At 67.7% G+C, this 20856-nt stretch overlaps 1 protein-coding gene across 5 annotated transcripts in view; it reads right to left on the minus strand.

The window, feature by feature from the left end:
* Nucleotides 1–14874, minus strand: part of FLNC (filamin C) — a 58072-nt gene extending 43198 nt beyond the window's left edge. For 4 of the 5 annotated variants that reach the window (XM_075124593.1, XM_075124591.1, XM_075124592.1 and 1 more), the window contains exons 1-4: nucleotides 14208–14874; nucleotides 3617–3865; nucleotides 1566–1663; nucleotides 58–208 (exon numbers count right to left, since the gene is read on the minus strand). In XM_075124593.1, the coding sequence (XP_074980694.1) occupies nucleotides 58–208; nucleotides 1566–1663; nucleotides 3617–3865; nucleotides 14208–14859 (1150 nt within the window). In that variant the 5' untranslated portion in view covers nucleotides 14860–14874. Of the gene's footprint in view, nucleotides 1–57; nucleotides 209–1565; nucleotides 1664–3616; nucleotides 3866–13622; nucleotides 13649–14207 lie in introns of those variants that run through there. The other variant, XM_075124594.1, reaches the window with a different exon arrangement.
* Nucleotides 14875–20856: the final 5982 nt, after the last annotated feature.

A 20856-nucleotide genomic window follows, 5' to 3' on the forward strand; every position in this document is an offset into this window, starting at 1 on the left:
GTAATGGAGCAGGTACCCCTGCCCCAGGCCCCCCCAGCCCCAGGGGTGGGGCCCTACCGGGGCCGTAGGCAATGGCCTTCTTGGGGTTCAGCTGCTTGGAGCGCAGGGGGGCCCCAGGCTTCAGCTTGGCCTTGGGGAACTGGGACAGGTAGGTCATGACGGAGTGTTCGTCCACATCGGGGTCCACGATCTCCTCCGGGGCGATCACCTGGGGGGAGGGAGCGGGGCCTGTGCTCAGGGCGTGCCCCCGAGGGCCCCCCAGCCCCACCGAGAGCCCCCCCGCCCCGATGCGCCCCTGCCCCCAGGAGCCCCCCAGCCCCACCGAGAGCCCCCCCACTCGACGCGCCCCTGCCCCCGAGAGCCCCCCAGCCCCACCAAGAGACCCCCCACCCCGACGTGCCCCTGCCCCCGGGAACCCTCAGCCCCACTGAGAGCCCCCCCGCCCCATGCGCCCCTGCCCCCAGGAACCCCCAGCCCCACCGACAGCCCCCCGCTCGACACGCCCCTGCCCCCGAGAGCCTCCCATCCCCACCGAGAGCCCCCCACCTGACGCGCCCCTGCCCCCGAGAGCCAACATCGAGCCCCCCATCCCCACCGAGAGCCCCCAGCCCCGACATGCCCCTGTCCCCGAGAACCCCCCAGCCCCACCAAGAGCCCTGAGCCCCAACGCGCCCCTGCCCCCTAGAGCCGACACCCAGAGCTCCCCAGCCCCACCGGGAGCCCCCCGCTCTGACGTGCCCCTGCCACTGAGAGCTCCCCCAACCCCAGAGAGAACCCCCCAGCCCCAACATGCCCCCCCAGAGCTCCCAGCCTCCTAAGAGCCCCCAGCCCCAATGTGCTGCCCCCAGGGCTCCGCTGCCCCCCAATCTTGACTGGGGGGGGGGCCGAGGGGGCAGAAAATGTCAACCTGGGTTCCCAGCAGCTGGCCAGCCTGTTGGGGGCCGTGCCAGGTGCTGAGTGGGAGCCACCAACCCCTTCACCCTGAGGTGCCAGTGTAACACCCCCTTCCGCTGCCCCGGATGCATTCCCCAGCGCAGGGACAGGCCCTGTCTGGGTCCCTAACAAGGCTGGGGTGACACCCAGGCCCACCCAGCCCCAGGGGCAACTCTCCCATGTATACCCTGAGATGGGAAGCAGGCCCGACTGGTTCCCGGGGTGCTGGCTGTGGGAGCTGTGTCCATGCCTGGCTTCCCCGCCTGCCCCCAGCCCAGAGAACAGCCCCGGAGTGCCCAGGGTTGCCCCCCATCTGGCCCCCATGCGGGTGGGGGGTGTGTGCCCCAGCCCAGAAACGGCCCCAGAGTGCCCAGGGGTGCCCCCCCGTCTGGCCCCCATGTGGGGGGGGCATGCCCCAGCCCAGAGAACGGCCCCAGAGTGCCCAGGGGTGCCCCCCACCGAGAGCCCCCCCGCCTCGACGCACCCCTGCCCCCGAGAGCCCCCCAGCCCCACCGAGAGACCCCCGCCCTGACGCACCCCTGCCCCCGGGAACCCCCAGCCCCACCAAGAGCCCCCCCGCCCAGAGAATGGCCCCAGAGTGCCCAGGGGTGCCCCCCGTCTGGGTCCCGTACCTGGGGCACACCTAGCCAATCGTCCGCTTGCTGCATGGCTTCCCGGGCATTCTCCACCGGCTGGTTGGGGTCCCAGGTCTCCCAGTCCGGGCACAGGCCTATGGGGCAGGAGTTCGGGAGACGGAGTCAGACCGGCGGGCGGGGCGGGCACGGCCTTGGCAGAGAGATACGTCTCGCCAGGAGCCCTGCTGACAATGGGGCATTGTGGGCTTCCCTGGCACTGTGCCAGCTCTGGTCTGGGGGCTCCTGGATCCCTGCTGGGGTCTCCACAGGCATGGGAGCCCCCCACTCTTGCAGGGGGGAGGAGACAAACAGGAGCCAGATTCCTGTGCCCCCCGATTGGACTCAGGACGGCTCCTTCCTTGCTCCTGTCCAGCCTAGAGCTACCTGTGGAGGGAGTGCGCCGAGTGGTAGAGCCAGGCCTGGCCCTGTGCGTGCCTCAGTTTCCCCATCTGGGCCATGCAGCAGGCACGGGTGTATTGGCCCGGCCAGGCTGGGAACGTGTTGGGAGCTTGGCGCTCCCAGGCAGTGAGAGCTGGCGAAGGGCAGAGAACTGGACTGTTCCAAATATTAGGCTCAGAGCGATGTGCCCGTTGGTGCCACGCCCAGAGCCGCCCTCCACATGGTGCTGCGCTCCCCCCTACCCTGCCCAGTGGCACCCAAGGTGTCTGGCTAAGCCCGGCCGCTGCCAGGTACCATGTCCCCAGCGCTGAAATGCAGCCCCCTCTGGGGTGGGATGCAGCAGCTGTCTGCCAGAGCAGGGCAGCCGGGCAGGATGGGAAGAGGAGATGGCAGGCCTACAAGCCGTGTGTGCAGGGGGACAGGGAGATGGAGGACCCCCAAGCTGCGGGGGGATAGGGAGATGGGGTCCCCCCAAGCCATGTGCGCAGGGGGAGGGGGAGCTGGGGGACCCCCGAGCCGTGGGGGGGGAATGGGGAGATGGGGGCCCACAAGCCATGTGTGCATGGGGGACAGGGACCTGTGGGATCCCCAAGTCATGTGCGCAGGGGGACAGGGAGCCCATGGACCCCCAAGCTGGGGGGGGGGCGCACCTGTGTGTGTACCTGTGGTGGGGGGGGCGCATCTTGAATGGGGGCACATGTCTGGGGGGGGATTTGCACTGCCGTGTGCTGTGGGGTCTGCATGTTGGGAGTGGGGGAAGGGCAGGGCATGGCCTTGTGTGTTGAGTGTGGTGCACAGGCCCTGGGGGGGTTCCGGGGGGGGCTGTGTGTGCTGGGGGGGTGCTGTACAGGGAGTGGGGGGCAGGTGTGTACAGTGTGTGGATATCGGAGCTGGGTGTCTGTCAGGGGGGGTGGGGGTGTCTGCGGGGGTGAACAGGGGATGTCTGTAGGGGTCTTTGTATAGGTGGGTGTCTGTAGGGTGTGCGTGTAGGGGAGTGTACTGGGTGTGGGTATATAGTGGATGTCTGGGGGTGTACAGGGCAGGGGGGTGTACAGGGGGTGTACTAGGCACGTGTACAGGGCTACAGGGTGGGTACAGGGCAGGAACAAGGGTGTGGGGGGCATACAGGGAGGTATGGGAATGTATGGGTGGCATATGGGGGAACAGGGGAGGTACAGGGGCATATGCGGGGTGTGCGGCATATGGGGAGTACAGGGGGCATATGGAGGGGTACAGGGATATGGGGGGTACAGGGCAGGTACAGGGGGGTCCGAGGCAGGTACAGGGGGTATGAGGGTGTATGGGTGGATCTGGGGCTGGTATGGGGGGGTACAGGGCAGGTATGGGGACGGGGGGACAGGGGATATGGGAGGATCCGGGGCAGGGCTGAGAGGGTCCAGGGGTGTATGGGTGGGTGGATACAGGGGGTCTGGGGCAGGTCAGGGGGGGTGCAGGGGATACGGTGTGGCAGGGGGTCCAAGGGTGTATGGGTGGATACGGGGGGTCCAGGGCAGGTCAGGGGATATGGTGGGGTCCAGCGGGTCCAGGGGTGTATGGGTGGATATGGGGGGTCCAGGGCAGGTATGGGGAGGTCCAGGGGGGTATGGGTGGATCCGGGGAGTCCGGGGCAGGTCCAGGGAGTCACTCACCCGGGGCGCAGTTGTCCACCAGGGCGCCCAGGGCTTTGCCGTCCTGCCAGTCCCGGTGGAAGTTGGTGATGGGCAGCTGGGGCACCTTGTTCTGGATCCAGCCCAGCAGCCGCTGCTTCGGCGTCTGCTTCTTGGCGTCCTCCTCGTCCTCGTCCTCCCACATGGGCATGGAGATGGAGTAGTGCAGGATCAGCGTCCACACCAGCCCCAGGATCAGCTTCAGGTTCCCGTCCACGATGGCTTTACTGTCTGTGGGGACAGGGGGGTCAGGCAGGGGGCGCCGGCTGCCCCTTGAGGGGGGTCTCACGGGCATCAGCAGCCCCCTTGTGGGCATCGGGCCGGGATCACCCGGGACATGGCTGGCAGGTGCAAAGCAGCCCCCCCGGCGCCCCTCACACCCGACCCGCAGCCCCATCCTGCCCCCTGTCCTGGGGGAGAGCCAGAGGCAACTTGCTCAGGTCGGGGGCGGGGGGAAAGATCCCCATCGCCAGTACTCCCCCCACCCCAACAGTATCCTCAAACTGGGCAGCTGGGGGCTCCCCTCGGCAGTGACCTGGGGCCCCCCCACCCATGGCTCTCCAGCGGGGGTGCATGGGGTGCTGTGTGACCCTCCCCTGCCCCGCCCCACCCCCTGTGCCCCGTGCTCTGGCAGCGTGCCAGGCCTGGGTCCAGGGAACAATGCGCCCGCCCGCCCCTTCCTGCTCCTCACTCTTTCCATAAACACTCGCCGGGCGGAGCCGCAGGGGCTGGGCTGAGAGCAGAGCTGGGGGGGGCCCTAACAATGGACCCCCCCCAGGTCTTAGGCTCAGGAGGGACAGGGGGTGCCCCAGGGCAGGGGGGCCCAGTGCAGGCCGAACACTGAATGCCTCCAATCCAGCCTGATCCCCCCCCCCGCCCCACTGCAGCTCCTTCCCCCTCCCCCTGCGCCTCTGGTCTCTGCCCTGGATTCCCCCCGCCATGCTGTCACTCCGCTGCCCCCCCCCCCCCCCCCGCCCCACACGGCCAGGCATCCTGCTAAGCCCAAGCTGCGGGAGAATCCCCGCCAGCGCGGAGCGCTACGGAGCTTCTGACACACAACCGGCCAGTCCCCCTCCCAGCCCGCAGGGGGCAGCGCTCCTCCCGGAAGCATTGCGCCATGGCCTGTGGGAGAGGGGAACGCCGGCCCGGCTTGCTTCACACCCCCAGCAGGCCCTGCACCTCTGCCCGGCTGAGGGGGCAGCTGGGCCAAGCGGGGAGATGCCAATGCTGGAGGAATGGTGGGCCCATTCCTGGGCGCGGTGCAGGCTGGGTCTGTGCCAGCCCCCTGCCCCAGCTGGACGCCAGTGGGTATGCCCCGGGTGGGCAGGACTTTCCCACGAGGGTGCCCTCCGCTCAGTGCTGGTGCCACGCGGCGGGGCGTGACCCCTGCCATCCCGGCACTTGTCAGCTTTGCCGGCCATGTTCTGCCCTCCCATGGGGCAGGGAGGGACTGTCTCGTACCCAGCATCACCCAGCGGCCGCACCTCACCCCAGAGGTGGCTGCATTTCAGAGCTGGCGGTCCAACCCGCGTGTGGGTCTGAGACGTCCATGGGCCGCTAGCTCCGCACGCCGGGGACGCGAGGCTGGGGGCTGCCGGGCTCAGCAAAGCATGAGCGGCCTTCCAGCAGCGTAGAGCCTGGGCTCCCAGGGGGCATCGCTGCACAAACCCTCCTCGCCCGGACTAACAACAGCCCCCTGCCCCCCGCCAGCACCGGGAAACTGAGGCAGGGCGACTGACTCAACCAAGATAAACCAGTGAATCAGTGGAAAAGCCAAGCACAGAACCCAGGAGTCCCGGCTCCCCACACCTCCCCAACCATTTAACTCCCCTCCCCTCCCCCAGCCAGGAATGGAACCCAGGAGTCCTGGCTCCCAGATCGTCTGCTCTAAGCACTACACCCCTCCCCAATATAGCCCCCTGGCCTCCCGCTCCTCCCCACTCCCAAGGCTCAGCTCCCCCCCCCACCCCCTCGCTCTGTGGGTTCCCCCCAGGCAGCCCATGTGGGACAGGGGCAATTGGGATGCTAGGTGAGTGGGGGGCCCTGCGCTGTGGCCCCCCAGGGTGTGGGGGAGGGGAGCCCGGATGCTAGGCAGGGGGGAGGGGCTCTGCGCTGTGGGCACCCCCCCCCGGCGAGTGGGGGAGGGGCGGTGGACATGGAAAAAGCGATTGGATTTGGCCCAGGGAGGTAATGGGCTGCAGATGTTCCCAGCCAGGCTCCATCGATCCCTGTGGGGGGAGGGGAGCGCGGGGGAGGGGGCAGAGCAGGGGCGGAGCTGTTGCCGAAGGGGACCCCCCCCAGCAGGCGCAAGGGGGCCGGGTCCCGTGCCCAGCGCTGACCCTGACGCAGGCCGGGCGTCCTGCCCAGCCAGCCTCTGACCTTGAGGCGACCTGGGGGGGCTGATCCCGCTCGGCGGGTGGGGGGGGGCAGGTCTGGGAGACCGGGGAGCACCCGGCCCCAGCTTAGCCCAGGATGGGGCGACCAAGGGAGTGGCCCAGAGTGGCCCAACCCCACCCCCAGCTCTGCCAGCCGCAGTGCCAGGGCTCGAAGCCTGATTTGTTCTGGCTCGGAGGGGGGCTGTGCTGGGGGGGGCAACAGCTGCTGTTCCCAAGGGCCCCCCCAGCTGCCTTTGTCCACCAAAGGGAGCCGCTCAGCTGTTCGCTGCAGAAGGGGCGGCAGCCGGGCAGCAGCTGCGAGGGGGGGAGCGGGGGGTGCTGTGGGGGGGACACGCTGAGAAACTGGCTCCTTTGTTCCAAGGGGCCAGGGGTCTGAGCAGAGAGGCCTGGGGCCCAATCCTGCACCCAGGCCGCCGAGCCTCAGCCCCAGGGGATTCGCCCCACAGATGGGGGGGGGTTAGGCCCCCGGGTTTGGAAATGACCTGTGCATTCCCCACCCCCCACCCCGTGGTTATTGCTGGGAGCCTTGCAGAGATCTCAGCGGGGCCAGCTGGGGGGTCAGCGTCCCAGGGAGATACTACGTGGGCAAAGCAGGGGCTCAGCAGGGGGTGCTGCGCCGAGGGGCAGGGTGGGGGCTCAGCGGGGGGCGCTGTACTGGGGGGCAGCGGGGCCCCCTCATGCAGGTGCTGCCTTGCAGAGGAGGTGCAGAGGTGAGCTCCTACCGAGCTGGCATCGTTACAGTCCAGGGGTCCTTGTGCCCGTTGCTGGCGAGACCCCCCAGCCACAGGGCTGAGCTCATGTTCATCCTGCCCCCCCCCCCATCAAGACAGCGTCACTGTGCGGCTCTCAGCCGACTGCCACATTCCCCAGAAGTGGCTGCACTGCCCCATGGGGCCAGGTGTGCACCCCGGGATGAAAGGCTCTCCCTACCCCCAGCTGTTATGGGGGGTGCCCTGGGTCTACCCAACATTAGGGGCACCAGGTTTAAATCCCAGAGGGTCGGGGGGATAGGCCCCCTTGAGCTACACCTGCTCTGGGCCTGCCCCCCCAGCCGTGCCTAGGCCCTGGGGACCAGGGGCAGGCCACACTCAGATCCCCCTTTTCCATCCCCGCACTGGGAGGGTCCCCCCAACCTCCCCCAGAAGGGCCCTGGTCCTGGATGGGAAGGGGGGGGTCGGCCTGTCAGCTCTGCGGCTGGATCAGAGGGGCCGGGGAGCAAGACAGCACGTCCGGGGGCCCCTGAAACCCACCCAGAAGAGGGCAGCAACTGGAGACAGTGAACAGCTGTGGGGTCCCCTGCCGGCCCCCCACCTAGCCCTGCTGCTGCACTTCTGACGGCTGAGTCCATCCCAGCGTGTCACCCCTTGGCAGGCCCTGGTGCCAGCACTCCAAGCTCTGCCCTCTGCCCGGCCCCCCAGAGCAAGGGGGAGACCCGAGGCCCCCCGCTGGGGCGGATCCCCCCCCCACCGGGTCTGAACATGCCAGCTCCATGCGTGTAACGAGTGTACAAGGCTCAGTTCCACCAGACTGAGGGGGCGATCAGACAGGTGGGGCAGGCAGGTGGCTGGGGGGGAAGGCGCGGGCCGGACCCTGCCGTCCTTCCTCCAGAGGGCTTTGCGGCACTGCTGGGCCAGCAGGACGGGTCAGGTCCCCGGCAGAGCCCGGCTGACCCAGGCCGAGCGGTTGCGAGGTTTCCCAGGGCTCCAGCAGGGGAAACAGCCCCAGCGGGAAGCTCGGCTTTCCGGCCTCGCGACTCCGGCCACCCCCCCGCTCATTGCTGCGGCCTGAGGTCAGCGCCGAGCAGCCCAGCCCGCCGTCTCCGGAGAGATGAGCTCACCACAGCACTGGAGGGAGCCAGCGGGCGGCTGTGAGCACAGCCGGGGGCGGAGGGGGCCTGGCGTGCGGCGTGGCCCCTCCCGGCCCCGGCAGGGAGCCGCAACGACCGCCCCAGGCCCAGACCACGGGGGCTCACTGAGGGCCACACAGCTGCCGGGCCTTGCTGTCTCCGGGGGGGTGGGGGGGGCGCCCTGCCTGCAGTCCCTGCCTGCGATGCCCCAGGGGTCTGCCTCAGCCACCGGGCCCACGCACGGCGCCACGGCCCGGCTGGCTGGCATGGCCAGTCGGGGAGCAGGGATGGGGACGAAGAGCGGGGTGGGGTCACTGGGGGCAGGGCTGGACGGACGGAGCCGCAGTGGGAGCAGGCGGGCGGGTGGGCAGTGCCACGGTGGGAGCGGGCAGGCAGAGCAGCAGTGGGAGCGGGCGGGCAGACGGAGCCCCATTGGGAGCGGGCGGGCGGGCAGGCAGATGGAGCCATGGTGGGAGCAGGCGGGCGGGCAGGCAGAGCCACGGTGGGAGCGAACAGGCGGGCAGGTGGGCGGGCAGTGGGAGCGAGCGGTGGGAGTGGGCGGGCAGATGGAGCCGTGGTGGGAGCGGGCGGGCGGGCAGGCAGGCAGAGCCACGGTGGGAGCGGGCGGGCGGGCGGGCAGGCAGGTGGGCGGGCAGTGGGAGCGGGCGGTGGGAGCGGGCAGGCGGGCAGAGGGAGCGGGCGGGCAGAGGGAGCCGTGGTGGGAGCGGGCAGGCGGGCAGGCTTGCGGGCAGAGTCACGGTGGGAGTGGGCGGGCAGACGGAGCCGGGGGGGAGAGGGCGTTTCCACGTCAGGAGGCGTCAGCCCCGGCACGTGGGACGGGCCCCTTACCCGGGAGAGTGGCTTCTGACCCCCCCCAGCACGACACACCCCCTGCCCCAGGGCCACACGTGCCCCAGAACCTGCCAACTCAAGCCCATCCCTGGGCTCCCGACCCCACCCGCACTGCTTGAGAACCAACCCGAGTGCGACAAGTTAGCAATGTGCTGATTGGCTGTTTCCTCTGACATCACAGACCCCGCCCCATTGCTCTCACCAATGGGTTGTGCCCAACATTATCGCTCTCTTTGACCCACTGCTGTAACCCCACCTGCTCCCCCCACCTGTGACACCGCCCCTATAGCCAGTCCCAGCCACGCCCCAGTGACCCCACCCCACTGTTTGTCCCTGCCCCGACCCTAGTAACTCCGCCCCCTTCCCCAGTGACCCCGCCCCTGCTGTCAGTCCCCTCCCTGTCCCCAGTGACCCCGCCCCCACAATTGTTCCCCTCCTGCCCCTACCCCAGCCCCATGTGGCACCCACTGTCTGCCCATTGCCCCGTCCCCCCACCCCCCCCAGCTTCCCCCCCAAACTCCCCATGGCAGCTCCCAGGCTCCTTGGCTGCACAGTGGGGGAGTTGCCCGGCCTGGGGGTGGGGGGAGAACAGCCCTGGGGACGGGAGAGGGGGGCACTGGGCCTGGGGCTGATGGCACTGGGCTTGGGGCCGATGGCCCAAGCTCAGCTGCTCATGGCAGCTGCCCCGAGCGAGCAGGGGCTGGGCCCGTGCAACGGGAGCAGGATTAGTTGGAGAATGTCGCCCCAGCCCCTGCCACCCACCAGCTGCCACCCAGCCCCACACTGGGGTGGGGGGGAAGAACCAGGCCTAGGTGCCCCCTTAGGGTGCTTCTTCCAGCGCCTCCCTGGCTGGGGGGGCGGGGGAAGAGGAGGGGAGGAAGGGCTCCATCTCCCTGGGACCCCCAGGATGGGGTGAGATGCTGTGCTGGATGCACCCATGGGGCAGGTGGTGGGGGGGACAGTGGGGTAGATGGGCCTATGAGGCAGGGTGGGGGGGGAAGGATACTGGGGTAGATGGGCCCATAGGGTGGGGAGAGATCTAGGGAGGGGGCAGGGTAGATGGGCCTATGGAGCAGGGAGGGGCAGGACACCAGGCCAGATGGGCCCGTGGGTCTGACTTAAATCGCCTGGCCTGTGGGCCGCCCGGGGGAGCGCTCTGGGCCCAAGGGGCTTTGCCAGCCGTGGGGCAGGAAGTGGAGCCGGGACAGGTGCTGGGGAGATTCCTGGAATTCCAGCCTGGGGCTGGCCATGCCGCCAGGCCCTGCAGACCAGCCTCCGAGGGCTCCCTGCCCCACGGCCGTGTGGAGACGGGGCCCCGCTGCCAGGGGCCCCACGGGGATCAGCTCACGGCTCGAGACTAACAGCAAACTTCTACCAGTGCCCCTCACTCCCGACCCACAGCCCCTGCCAGCCCAGCTCTGGGCTCCCCCCTGAGGTCTGCCGGTGCCCCTCACTCCCGACCCACAGCCCCCTGCTAGCCCAGCTCAGGGCTAGGAACCCTCCAGACCCAGCAGATTGGATTTCTGTGGGGCTGGGGGTGGACAGAGACTGGGGGCTCAGCCCTGCCCCAGCCCCCTTGCCCTGCAATAGGGCAAGCCCTCTCCTAGCAGAGAGGATGAAAACCCGTCCAGTGCCTGGGGAGCCGAGGGGATCTGGGACATGTGCCCGTGGCTATAGAGAGCCAGCCCCAGGGCACACACGGTCCTGGGTGGTGGAGGTAGCCTGGGAGGGGAGAACAGCCCCCCAGGAACCCCCAGCCAAATCCCAGCCAGGGGCAGATCCGGGCTCAGAAGGCACCAGCCGAGCAGCGGGGTAGGGAACGGGGGAGCCAGGCCTCCCCCTCCTTTGGCCAGGGCCTCTCCGCCTCCCCTGCCCCACGGGGGCTGCGTGGGAAGCCGGACTTAGCCCCTGCCCCCGCGCCACAGGCCGGGTATCTGGCAGCTGTGAGCCCCCCCTTCTCCTCTGGCCCTGCAGCCCCTTTGCCATGTCCCACTGCCCCATCCGCCCCCTCACGGCTCCTCCCTGCCCCAGCCTGCGGGCAACCCCCTGGGTCCAGACCCTGTCCTGGCTGCTCTCACTCGCTCCCATCCCAGCTACCCAGAGCTCACAGCATCTGCCCTTACCAAGCCCCCCCTCCCCCCAAACACACCCCGTGCCCAGGAGCTCACCGCCCACTTGGGGGGAGGGGGGACGGTTTTGGACACCAAAGGGTTAACTCCGCAGGCTAAGTCTGTCTCCACAGCCCTTTTTAGGCTTCAGATCCAAGGTCTGAATCCCACCCCCCCCTCCTGCCCGCACCACCCAGAGGGAGAACAATAAATCCGGGCCAGGCCGCCTCTGCAGCCAGGCAACAGCTGCTGGGATCAGGTCTCGGCACGGCACGGCCTGGGCTGGGATCTGAGCGGGGGCCTGGGCCAGGCTGCAGCCGCCCCCTCTGAGTGAGAGGGAAGCCAGGTGGGGCGGCGCGGGTCAGGTCTGGGCGAAGGGCCAAAGATCTGTCCTGGCTCAGGCAGGGATGAAATCACAAATGGACCGTCACGGCGTGGGGCCACGGGGGGGCGGGGGAGGAGGCTCCACAGGGCTTTGCAAATGGCCACGCCGACCCTCAGTGGCCTGCTGCCCCTGCAAGCAGCTCTGGACCCAAGAGAATCGCTTGCCCTGTGCCGGAATGCAGCTGCCTCTGGGGTGGGACGCGGCAGCTGTTTAACCGCGGCAGGGCAATGCCACATGTTTCAGGGCTGAGCCCCCTGTGGAACCAGCGCTGGGCAGACAACAAGGGCCAGAGCTGGGGCTGGATCCGCCCCACGCTTCAAGGGGCCCCCTCTCTGCTCAGGAGGCTGGGGCTAGCCCCACACGCTGCTCGGAACAGATCTGTGAGCCCTGCCCTTCGCTCTGTGAGCCAGACAGGGACGCTCAGAGACGCCAGGGAACAAGTGTGCGGCCTGGGTGGGGCTGCTCCAAACACTCAGTTCCTCCCCTACTATGAAGGCTGAACAAATCAAAGCCCCAGACCGCCCAGAAAGCTCCCTGGAGCATTTACTGCCCCTCTCGCTTTGCCCCCATGCCCTCTGCCAACAGCAGCAGCCTGTCAGCACCCCCAATGGATGGGGCAGGGGCAGGCACAGGTCTCCCCCACACCCCCCGGCCTGTAGCCCAGCCGGATCCCGCCTGTCCTCCTCACACGGGGAAACCCCTGCCCCTCGCCAGGCCGGGTGGGGCTAGCCGCAGGGATGGGAGGCAGGAGCCCCCTGCACAGAGATGTGGGGCTGCGGCTGATCTCACCCCAGCCAGCTTTCTGCCAGGGGCCCAGCAGGTTTCAGCGGGGGCCGTGAGAGCCGGGGCCCTCAGATTCGTTTGTTTTTCCTTCCTGCCCGTGTGGCTCCAGCCATCCCCCCCATGCCGGCTAATCCCCTTAATTCCCTGGGCCAGCTCACAGACAGCAACGGGCAGCAAGCGCCCGGGCCCCCACACTGGTCTCCCCCTGCCAGCGTCTCCCATGCTGTCCAGCCTGCTGGGGCAAACTCTTGGGGGGGGGCAGCCTGGTATGGGGAGAGCCCCCCCAAGAGAGAGGAGGGAGAGTTTCACTGTCCCACCAAAACACACACAAGCAAAACCAGCACAGGAAAAGGAGCCGCCTGGGCCCGGTGTTGACCTCTCCGAGGAAGGGCACCTGGCTGGCCTGCTAGTGAACTGCATACCAGGGAGAGGCAGCAGCTGTGTGTGTGAGTGTGAGCGGGAGCGAGACCTGGGGGGTGTACGTGTGATATCAGCGTGGGGGTGAGATCTGGGGGGTCAGGGTGAGCAGTGTGTGTCTAGGGGAGAAAAAGCGAGGTACATGTGTAAGGAGGCCATCGGCTTCAGTGTGCGGCGCCCTGTGAAGGGATGGGGGGGGGGAAATGGGTGTGTGTGTCAGGGGCACAGAGATCAGTGGGTGTGTCAGTGGCAGGGCACAGTGTGCGAGAGATCTGTGTGTGTGTGTGTAAGGGGAACAAGGGCATTCGTGAGACACAGATGTGTATGTGTGCGGGTGGGTGTGTGACTGTTAGTGACACACAGAGATGGGGGGGCGTCTGTGTTAGTGACATGCGGAGACCAGCGGGTGTGAGGTATGAATGTATCAGTGTCACTCCCAGACCAGTATGAGTGAGCGTGTCTGGGGCACGCAGATCAATGTGTGTGAGCAGGTGTTTCAGGGGCACACACAGGTCAGTGGATGTGAGGGACGGCGCGTGTGTGAGCAGGTGTGTCAGTGTCACACACATCAGTGTAAGTCAGTGATTCTGAAACTTTTGTATGGGTGACCCCTTTCACACTGCACGCCTCTGAGTGCGACCCCCCCTTATAAATTAAAACCACTATATTTTCTATATTTAACACCATTATAAATGCTGGAGGCAAAGCGGGGTTTGGGGTGGAGGCTGACAGCTCGCGACCCCCTGAGGGGTCCCGACCCCCAGTCTGAGAAGCCCTGGTGTACGTGAATGTGTCAGGGACACACAGATCACGGTGTGGGAGCAGGGGTGTCCGTGTCACGTGCAGATCAGTGGGTGTGAGGGCGTGTGTGAGAGATCAGTGTGTGGGTGAGGGGGTGTCAGTGGCACATGCTGTGAGGGTCAGCAGCATGTGCAGATCAGTGGGTGTGAGTGGGCGTGTCAGGGCACACTCAGATCAGTGTGCGTGCGTGGGTGTCTCGGGGCACACTCGACACAGTGGGTGTGGGTGGGCGTGTTGCGGGCACACTCGACACAGTGGGTGTGGGTGGGCGTGTCAGGGGCACACTCGACACCGTGGGCCTGTCGGGGGCACACTCAGCACCGTGGGCGTGAACGGGCGTGTCAGGGGCACACTCAGCGCCGATCCCGCTCTCTCCGTCTTCTCCCGCCCCGGCGCTCACCGATGGACACCAGCTTGACGTGCTCCCGCCCCGGCCCCTCCCGCCCCGGCACTTGCCCATGGACACCAGCTTGACGTGCTCCTGCCCCGGCCCCTCCCGCCCCGGCGCTCGCCGATGGACACCAGCTTGAAGTGCTCCCGCCCCGGCCCCACCGATGGACACCAGCTTGACGTGCTCCCGCTCCGGCCCCTCCCGCCCCGGCACTCGCCCATGGACACCAGCTTGACGTGCTCCCGCCCCGGCCCCTCCCGCCCCGGCGCTCACCGATGGACACCAGCTTGACGTGCTCCCGCCCCGGCCCCTCCCGCCCCGGCGCTCGCCCATGGACACCAGCTTGACGTGCTCCCGCCCCGGCCCCTCCCGCCCCGGCGCTCACCGATGGACACCAGCTTGACGTGCTCCCGGCCCGGCCCCTCCCGCCCCGGCGCTCACCCATGGACACCAGCTTGACGTGCTCCCGCCCCGGCCCCTCCCGCCCCGGCGCTCACCCATGGACACCAGCTTGACGTGCTCCCGCCCCGGCCCCTCCCGCCCCGGCGCTCGCCCATGGACACCAGCTTGACGTGCTCCCGCCCCGGCGCTCACCGATGGACACCAGCTTGATGTGCTCCCGCTCCAGGAACTCCAGCGCCACGGACACGTTCTCCAGCTTCATCTGGCGGAAGTTGGGGCGCGCGTGGTACTTGCGGTACATGCGCTTCTGGCTCAGCACCTCCAGCAGCGCGATGAGCCGCAGCCCGTCGCCCAGGTCGCGCTGCAGGTCGCCCAGCCGCTTGTGGACGCACTTGAGGTGCTCGTTGCACCAGCGGGTGAACGTGTTCTGCTGGATCTTCTTCCAGGGCGCGTCCTCCGCCAGGTCCTTCTCCGTGGCCGGCATCTCCTCCGCCTCCTCGCCGGCCGCCGGCGCCTCGGGGCAGCTGTGGCTGTTCATCTCCGCCGCGCGGGGCGACCCGCCCCGGCCCGGCCGCGAACTCGCTCCCGGACCCGCCCCGGCCCGGCCGCGAACTCGCTCCCCGACGCGCCCCGGCCCGGCCGCGAACTCGCTCCCCGACGCGCGGCTCTCCCGGCCGCGGCGATGGCGAGGGGGGCTGGCGCCGGCGGCTCCCGGCTGCGCCCCAGTGAAGCGGCGGGCCCCGCGCAGGGGGGTTTTAACGGGCCGCCTCCGGCCCGCCCGCCGGCCCCCCCCCGGGCCCCGCGTCAGGACGCAGGACTCCCAGGAATGCCGGGCCCTGACCATATACAAGTAAGAGCCGAGCGGGAACTTTCTCTTCCTCCCCGCGGAGATAACGCCCGGGCCGCGGATTGGGCGCTAAGGAGAGCGGGGGGCTGGGATTGGCTCGGCCGCCGCCCCCCCGGGCTGACGCCGGGGACATCTGGCTGCTATTTTTAACCTGCCCCAAACCAGGGGGAGGGGGAGGATCCTCTCTCCTTGTAGACAATGGCAGGGGGGCAGGGCCCCTGCACCCCCCACAAACCGCCGCAGGACCCCAGTCCGCGGGGGGCACCCTGGGAAGAAGTGGGGCCGGGCATGTGGGGGCTGGAGGGGGGACCAAAGGCGAGCAGGCACCTGGAGCTCTAGGCGCTGTCCCCGCCCCGGGGCTTTGCTCCAGGCCTCCCTGTGCCTCAGTTTCCTCCTCTGTCCCTCGGAGGGGGGGATACCAAACCCACGTGGGCGGGCGGGCCGGACTTCATTCATCCGGATGTGCGCCCAGCGCTTGGGGATCCCGGGTGGAAGGTGCTAGAGCGCGGCCGAGCGTGATCAGCGCTCAGAAAAAGCCCTCTCATGGAAAGCCCTGGCGAGCACGGGGGAGGGGACGGGCCGGGCCTGGAGCGCCGGAGGGGGCTGGGAGCCCGGAGGTTCATATTTCTCTCATGATGCGCCGCTCAGAATAGCCCATGAGCCGTGTGGTCACAGTGAGCCCGCAGCTCAGTGCGTGACGTGACGGGCAGCTTGGCTGGCTGGCTGAGCAATGGGACGGCTCAGGCCCGACAGCGCGGCCGGGGCCTCACCTGGCAAACAGCTCCCGCGCCCGGCTGAACGGCTCCCGCGCCCGGCTAAACGGCTCCCGCGCCCGGCTAAACGGCTCCCAGGTTAGGGTAAACAGCTCCCGCGCCCAGTAAACGGCTCCCACACCTGGTAAACAGTTCCCACTCCCGCCCCGGTAAATGGCTCCCAAGCGGGGGTAAACAGCTCTCATGGCCGGTAAACAGCTATGGGGCCTGGTAAACAGCTCCCGCCCCTGGTAAATGGGTCCCGTGTGGGGTAAGCAGCTCCTGCCCCTGGTGAGCAGCTCCCACACCTGGTAAACAGCTCTCACGCCACTGCCACAGGGTGGGCAGCCCAGCACAGAGGACTGGAGCCCGTGCGGCTACTCTCTTTCCCTTGGCACAGGAGCTACTGGCCAACCCCTAGGATTGCAGGAGGCATCTGGGCATCTCCCAGTCCCCTGGCAACGTCTCCAGTAACACCAGCTCTGCTCCTGGGACATGGGAAGCCCCAGGCACGTGGTGGGCACGTGGGCCCAGCACCTCTCTCGGGGCCCTGCATGGGGCATCAGGGCCACTCCCACCTGCTAGCGGGCCTTGCCGGTGTCACGGGGCTGAGAGTCCGGCTGTCAGGGAGGAGCAGGAGTCATTAACCAGCGACTTTGCCAGGCGGGAATGGCTCCGGGCCGCCAGGGATCCCCCCGCCAGGCTTCACCACAATGTTTCTGCCTTTTCCCTTTGCTCTGGGGCTGGCCATGGGATCCCGGGGCGCTGGGGGGTTCCCATGTCACATGGTGGGGCTCCCCCCGCCCCCAATGAGCGTAGCACTGGGGTCACGTTCCCAGGTGAATGCTGGCGGGATGTCAGTGTCACATCCACTCCCCGCCCCCACCCAGCATTCCAGCGTGTCCTCGAAATCCGCTCCCCACGCCCCCGGGTGCTGCCCCGCGTCTGCTCCCCGCCAGCCACGGAGGGGTGGATTCCAGCAGCACGGGTGCTGACGGGCCGCCAACTCCCCCGAAGAGAAGCCGGGTTGTGATTGCACCAGTGCTGCCCGGTTCCCCCTGCTCCCCCTCTGAGCTTGGCCCAGGTTTCTCCTGTTTCAGCCCTGCCCTTTTCCCTTCTCTTCCCGTGCGCCCAGTTTGAGCCCAGTGGGAACCACCCAGACCCGCCCCCCGGCCCACGTGCCGTTCACTCGCCCGCCACTGCTTGGCTGGCAGCACAACTCCCGAGGCAGCAGATTGCATTCGACCCAGTTCTCCTGGATAGAAATAACCCACCTGGTCACCCAGGCCTGAATAGCACCCAGAGCGGATAGAATATCAGGCCGTGTTTCCTCAAGGGACAAAGGACACGGCGTGTCTGAATCCCGCCCGCCCCGTGACATCCCAGCTCCTCCCGGGCACTTGGCTGAGCTCCTAGGAGCAGGGATGCCCTGGGGACCATTCGTTCCCGCTCTCTCTGCTCCGGCTCGTTCCTTACCACGTCTGCACCCTAGAGACAGCGGGGAGGGAGCCGTAAAGCTGGACACTGGGGTGATGGGCCCGGTGGGGGCGCGTGAGTCAGACCCCACAGCTCTGCTGCACAGACCCAGAGCCTCCCCACTGTGCATCCCCGGGGCCCTGCACGGATGGCAGCCAGTGGGGGGGCCGGGGCTGCTGGGGTCAAGCAGCTCCTCCCGTGGGGTGGCCAGCGCCGGCACATGGCCAGCGTTGGTGGCTGCCGAGGGGCCTAACCCCTGGAGGATCAGAAAGGGGATGGAAATCAAGCGCAGGGCAAGCAAGGGACATGCATGAATAACACACAAGCTCTGGGCTGGGGGCTCCTGAGGTGAAAGTGGTCGAGGAGGAGAGAGACAGTCTGACGGGCAGCCCCTCGGGGGCATCGGAGAGGCACTTCCAGCTAAGCTGGGGCCGGCTTCGTAGCGTGGGACAAAGCGCCGGCCAGACGTCGCCTGGAATCCCGCATGCAGGATAGCCGGCTGCGCCCCGGCTGGGGGCGGACCAGGGCTGGGATGGGGGGCTGTCTCACGACAGGAGAGTGGACATGCCTGGGAGGGGATCCGTTGGGGCGGGGGGTGAACGCCAGGGACGGGGAAAGCCAGGGAAGCTAAAGGATGGAGCCGGCACAGGACCAAATAACTGGCCAGGAGGGAACTGAAGCTGGCAATGAGAGGGTGGCCTCCTGTGGGGCCAGCATGGCAAATGAACCGGCCTGCAGCTGGAGGTGGGGAGATGTGGGAACGGGATCACGCAACGGGGCTGGAGTGACCCAGGAGTCTCGTCCGGTCCTGTGTTCCCTTCCCCACCCCCCATCCCAGATCCCGGCCGCCAGCGTGTGCCCATGAGCGCGTCACCCCACCCGCGCCCACCACCGCGTCCCTGACATCTCAGCACTGCCCTCCCTCGGCTCCCGGCCCTGGCCTTGCCGCCCATCCGGCCTCAGCCTCGCACCCTGCTTCTTGCCCCAGGGCCTCATCCCGCTCCTCAGCTCTCGCTGCCCAGCTCTGCCTCCCTCCGACCTCGGCTGCGCGCGTCTCTGCACAGCCCACCATCTCCTCTTGTGTTTGCCTGGTCGCGAAGCTCCCTGCCCTGGGCTGCGAAGGCGGGGCGGGGGGGGGGTGCGCCGAGAGGCAGGGGTCTAGAGAGGGAAACACCCAGGCTGTAGTTTGGAGAGGAAACGAAGAGGAGGGGGCATTGGCAAGGGGCAAACGAAGCCCTTGTTTACACAAGGCAGAGTTGGCCTGTGGAACTCATTGCCACAAGATGGAATGCAGGCCAAGAGCTGAGCAGGGGTCAGGACAGGCCTGGCCATTAGTAGAAATAACGAACATCCGCAGTCCCCTGCACATGGGCAAGGGTGGGGGGCCCAGGCGTGGGGCATCGGCTCTTGCGCTGCCTTCTGGGCAGGACAGCCAGCGGGGGTCGGGTGTCCCCGTCGGTTCCGGTTTCTCACTCAGACAGCAGCTCGGGTTTAAAGCAGCTCCTGTGACCAGGCCATGAATCATCCCCTGGTCCTGCCTCATTACTTGTCCTCTCCGATCTCCCGGCTCACCGCCAGTCCCTGGAACCTTCCAGCCCATGGAGAGCCAGCGTGCGCCCTGCTATAGCAAAGGGCAGCAGGCCCCCTAGTGCCATGGTTGCAGGGGCCTCGGGCTGCCCCATGACACACCCCCCCCCCAGAGCTGGCAGGGGGCAGGTTATGGTCACCCCCAGAGAATGACTAGGAGGAATGGGATAGGATAGAATTAGGAAACGATCCAGGGGCGGTACAATGCGGGGGGTGGGGGGGGGAGGCAGCACAGGGTAGTGGTTAGAGAAGCGGTTTGCTCGGAGTCAGGACTCCTGGGTTCTATCCCTGGCTTCTGGAGGGGAGGGGGGTCTGGTGGTTAGAGCAGGAGGGGTGAGGGCCAGGACTCCTGGGTTCTATCCCTGGCTTCTGGAGGGAAGGGGGGTCTGGTGCTTAGAGCAGAGGGTAGTGAGGGTCAGGACTCCTGGGTTCTATCCCTGGCTTCTGGAGGGGAGAGGGGTCTGGTGGTTAGAGCAGGGGGGTAGTGGGGGTCAGGACTCCTGGGTTCTATCCCTGGCTTCTGGAGGGGACGGGGGTCTGGTGGTTAGAGCAGGAGGGGTGAGGGCCAGGACTCCTGGGTTCTATCCCTGGCTTCTGGAGGGAAGGGGGGTCTGGTGCTTAGAGCAGAGGGTAGTGAGGGTCAGGACTCCTGGGTTCTATCCCTGGCTTCTGGAGGGGAGAGGGGTCTGGTGGTTAGAGCAGGGGGGTAGTGGGGGTCAGGACTCCTGGGTTCTATCCCTGGCTTCTGGAGGGGAGGGGGGTCTGGTGGTTAGAGCAGGAGGGGTGAGGGCCAGGACTCCTGGGTTCTATCCCTGGCTTCTGGAGGGAAGGGGGGTCTGGTGCTTAGAGCAGAGGGTAGTGAGGGTCAGGACTCCTGGGTTCTATCCCTGGCTTCTGGAGGGGAGAGGGGTCTGGTGGTTAGAGCAGGGGGGTAGTGGGGGTCAGGACTCCTGGGTTCTATTCCCCGCTCTGCCCCTCCCCTCTGGGTGAGTCCCCTGAACACTCTGCCTTGGTTTCCCCAGCTGCGATACAGGGACCCATCCCGCCGGCCGCCCTTGCTGGGGGAACGGATTGCTTGCCAAGGGCGCTGAGCCCCTCGTGGCAGATGCTGGAGCCGGGAACGGCCCTTCAATATTTCAGAGCCAAGGTGACTCCCCCGCTGGTGCTACAAGCTCCATCGACCCAGCTGAGCAAAGAACTGGAACAAATGAGCAACCAGCCGAGTGGCTGACAGCCCAGCCGGGGCCCTTGCTGCGAGGCCGGAGCTCCCTCGGCTCAGGGGCGGATGGACGGACAGCGGGGCACAGGGAAGGGGCAGCTGGTCGCACCCCCAGCTCCCAGGCCCTGCCAGGCATGTGCCCGATGCCCTGCACTTAGTCCGTGAGGGATCAGCCAGCCCCAGCTCCGAGCTGGCCCTGGGAGACGAGCCCCACTGGGCAGGCACGGAGCAGACACGGTGGCCAAGCAGGTGCTGGAGGACCTGGGCACTGTCTGCCCAGAGGCCATGGGGCAAACACCACCCTGCCCTGGGTGAGAGACGTGCTGCATCCCAGGTAGGCCCAGAGCTGCGTCTCCAGGCCACACCAGACCTGCATCCCCCACCCTGCGGCACCTAAGCAGGCCATCAACCCGCGGAGCCTGTGTCCTGCCCTGGCACAGGTGCTGACAGCTGCTGGGGGGGGGGGGGGGGTGTCGGTCCTAGCCCTGGCCAGCATAGTACATAGTGAGGAGACCCCTGCAGGGATCAGCCTGAGCTTTGACCTTATTCATAGGCTGCCCAGCTCTGAACACTATCCAGCAGCAGCATCCCCTGCAGCAATGAGTTCCCCAGATCAGCTCCACGCAAGAGGTGGCGCCTTGTGCTTGCTCTGCGCCCGCTGCCCTGGGTGTGTCCTCTCCATGGGGCTGAGGTGAGGAGCCGGGGCACAATGGGAGCCTGACCAGAGAGAGGGGGGCTGCCCGATGGTATCCCCGAGCGTGGCGTCACGCGAGGACCTGGAGCCCCAAAGGCCAGGGAGCTCTCCCGAGATGGCGAATCCCCCACTGCCCCAGTCACCCATGCTCCCTGTTCACAGGGCGTGCCTGGTTTCTGATTGAAATTGGTCCAGCTCCAGCGTCCGGCCGGGGCTGCTTGTGCCACCTTTCCCTGCCAGCTTGGAGCACCCAGGGGTGCCCGGGA

The sequence above is a fragment of the Caretta caretta genome, chromosome 1, assembly GCF_965140235.1.
Source record: "Caretta caretta isolate rCarCar2 chromosome 1, rCarCar1.hap1, whole genome shotgun sequence".
NCBI classification, from domain to species: Eukaryota; Metazoa; Chordata; order Testudines; family Cheloniidae; genus Caretta; species Caretta caretta.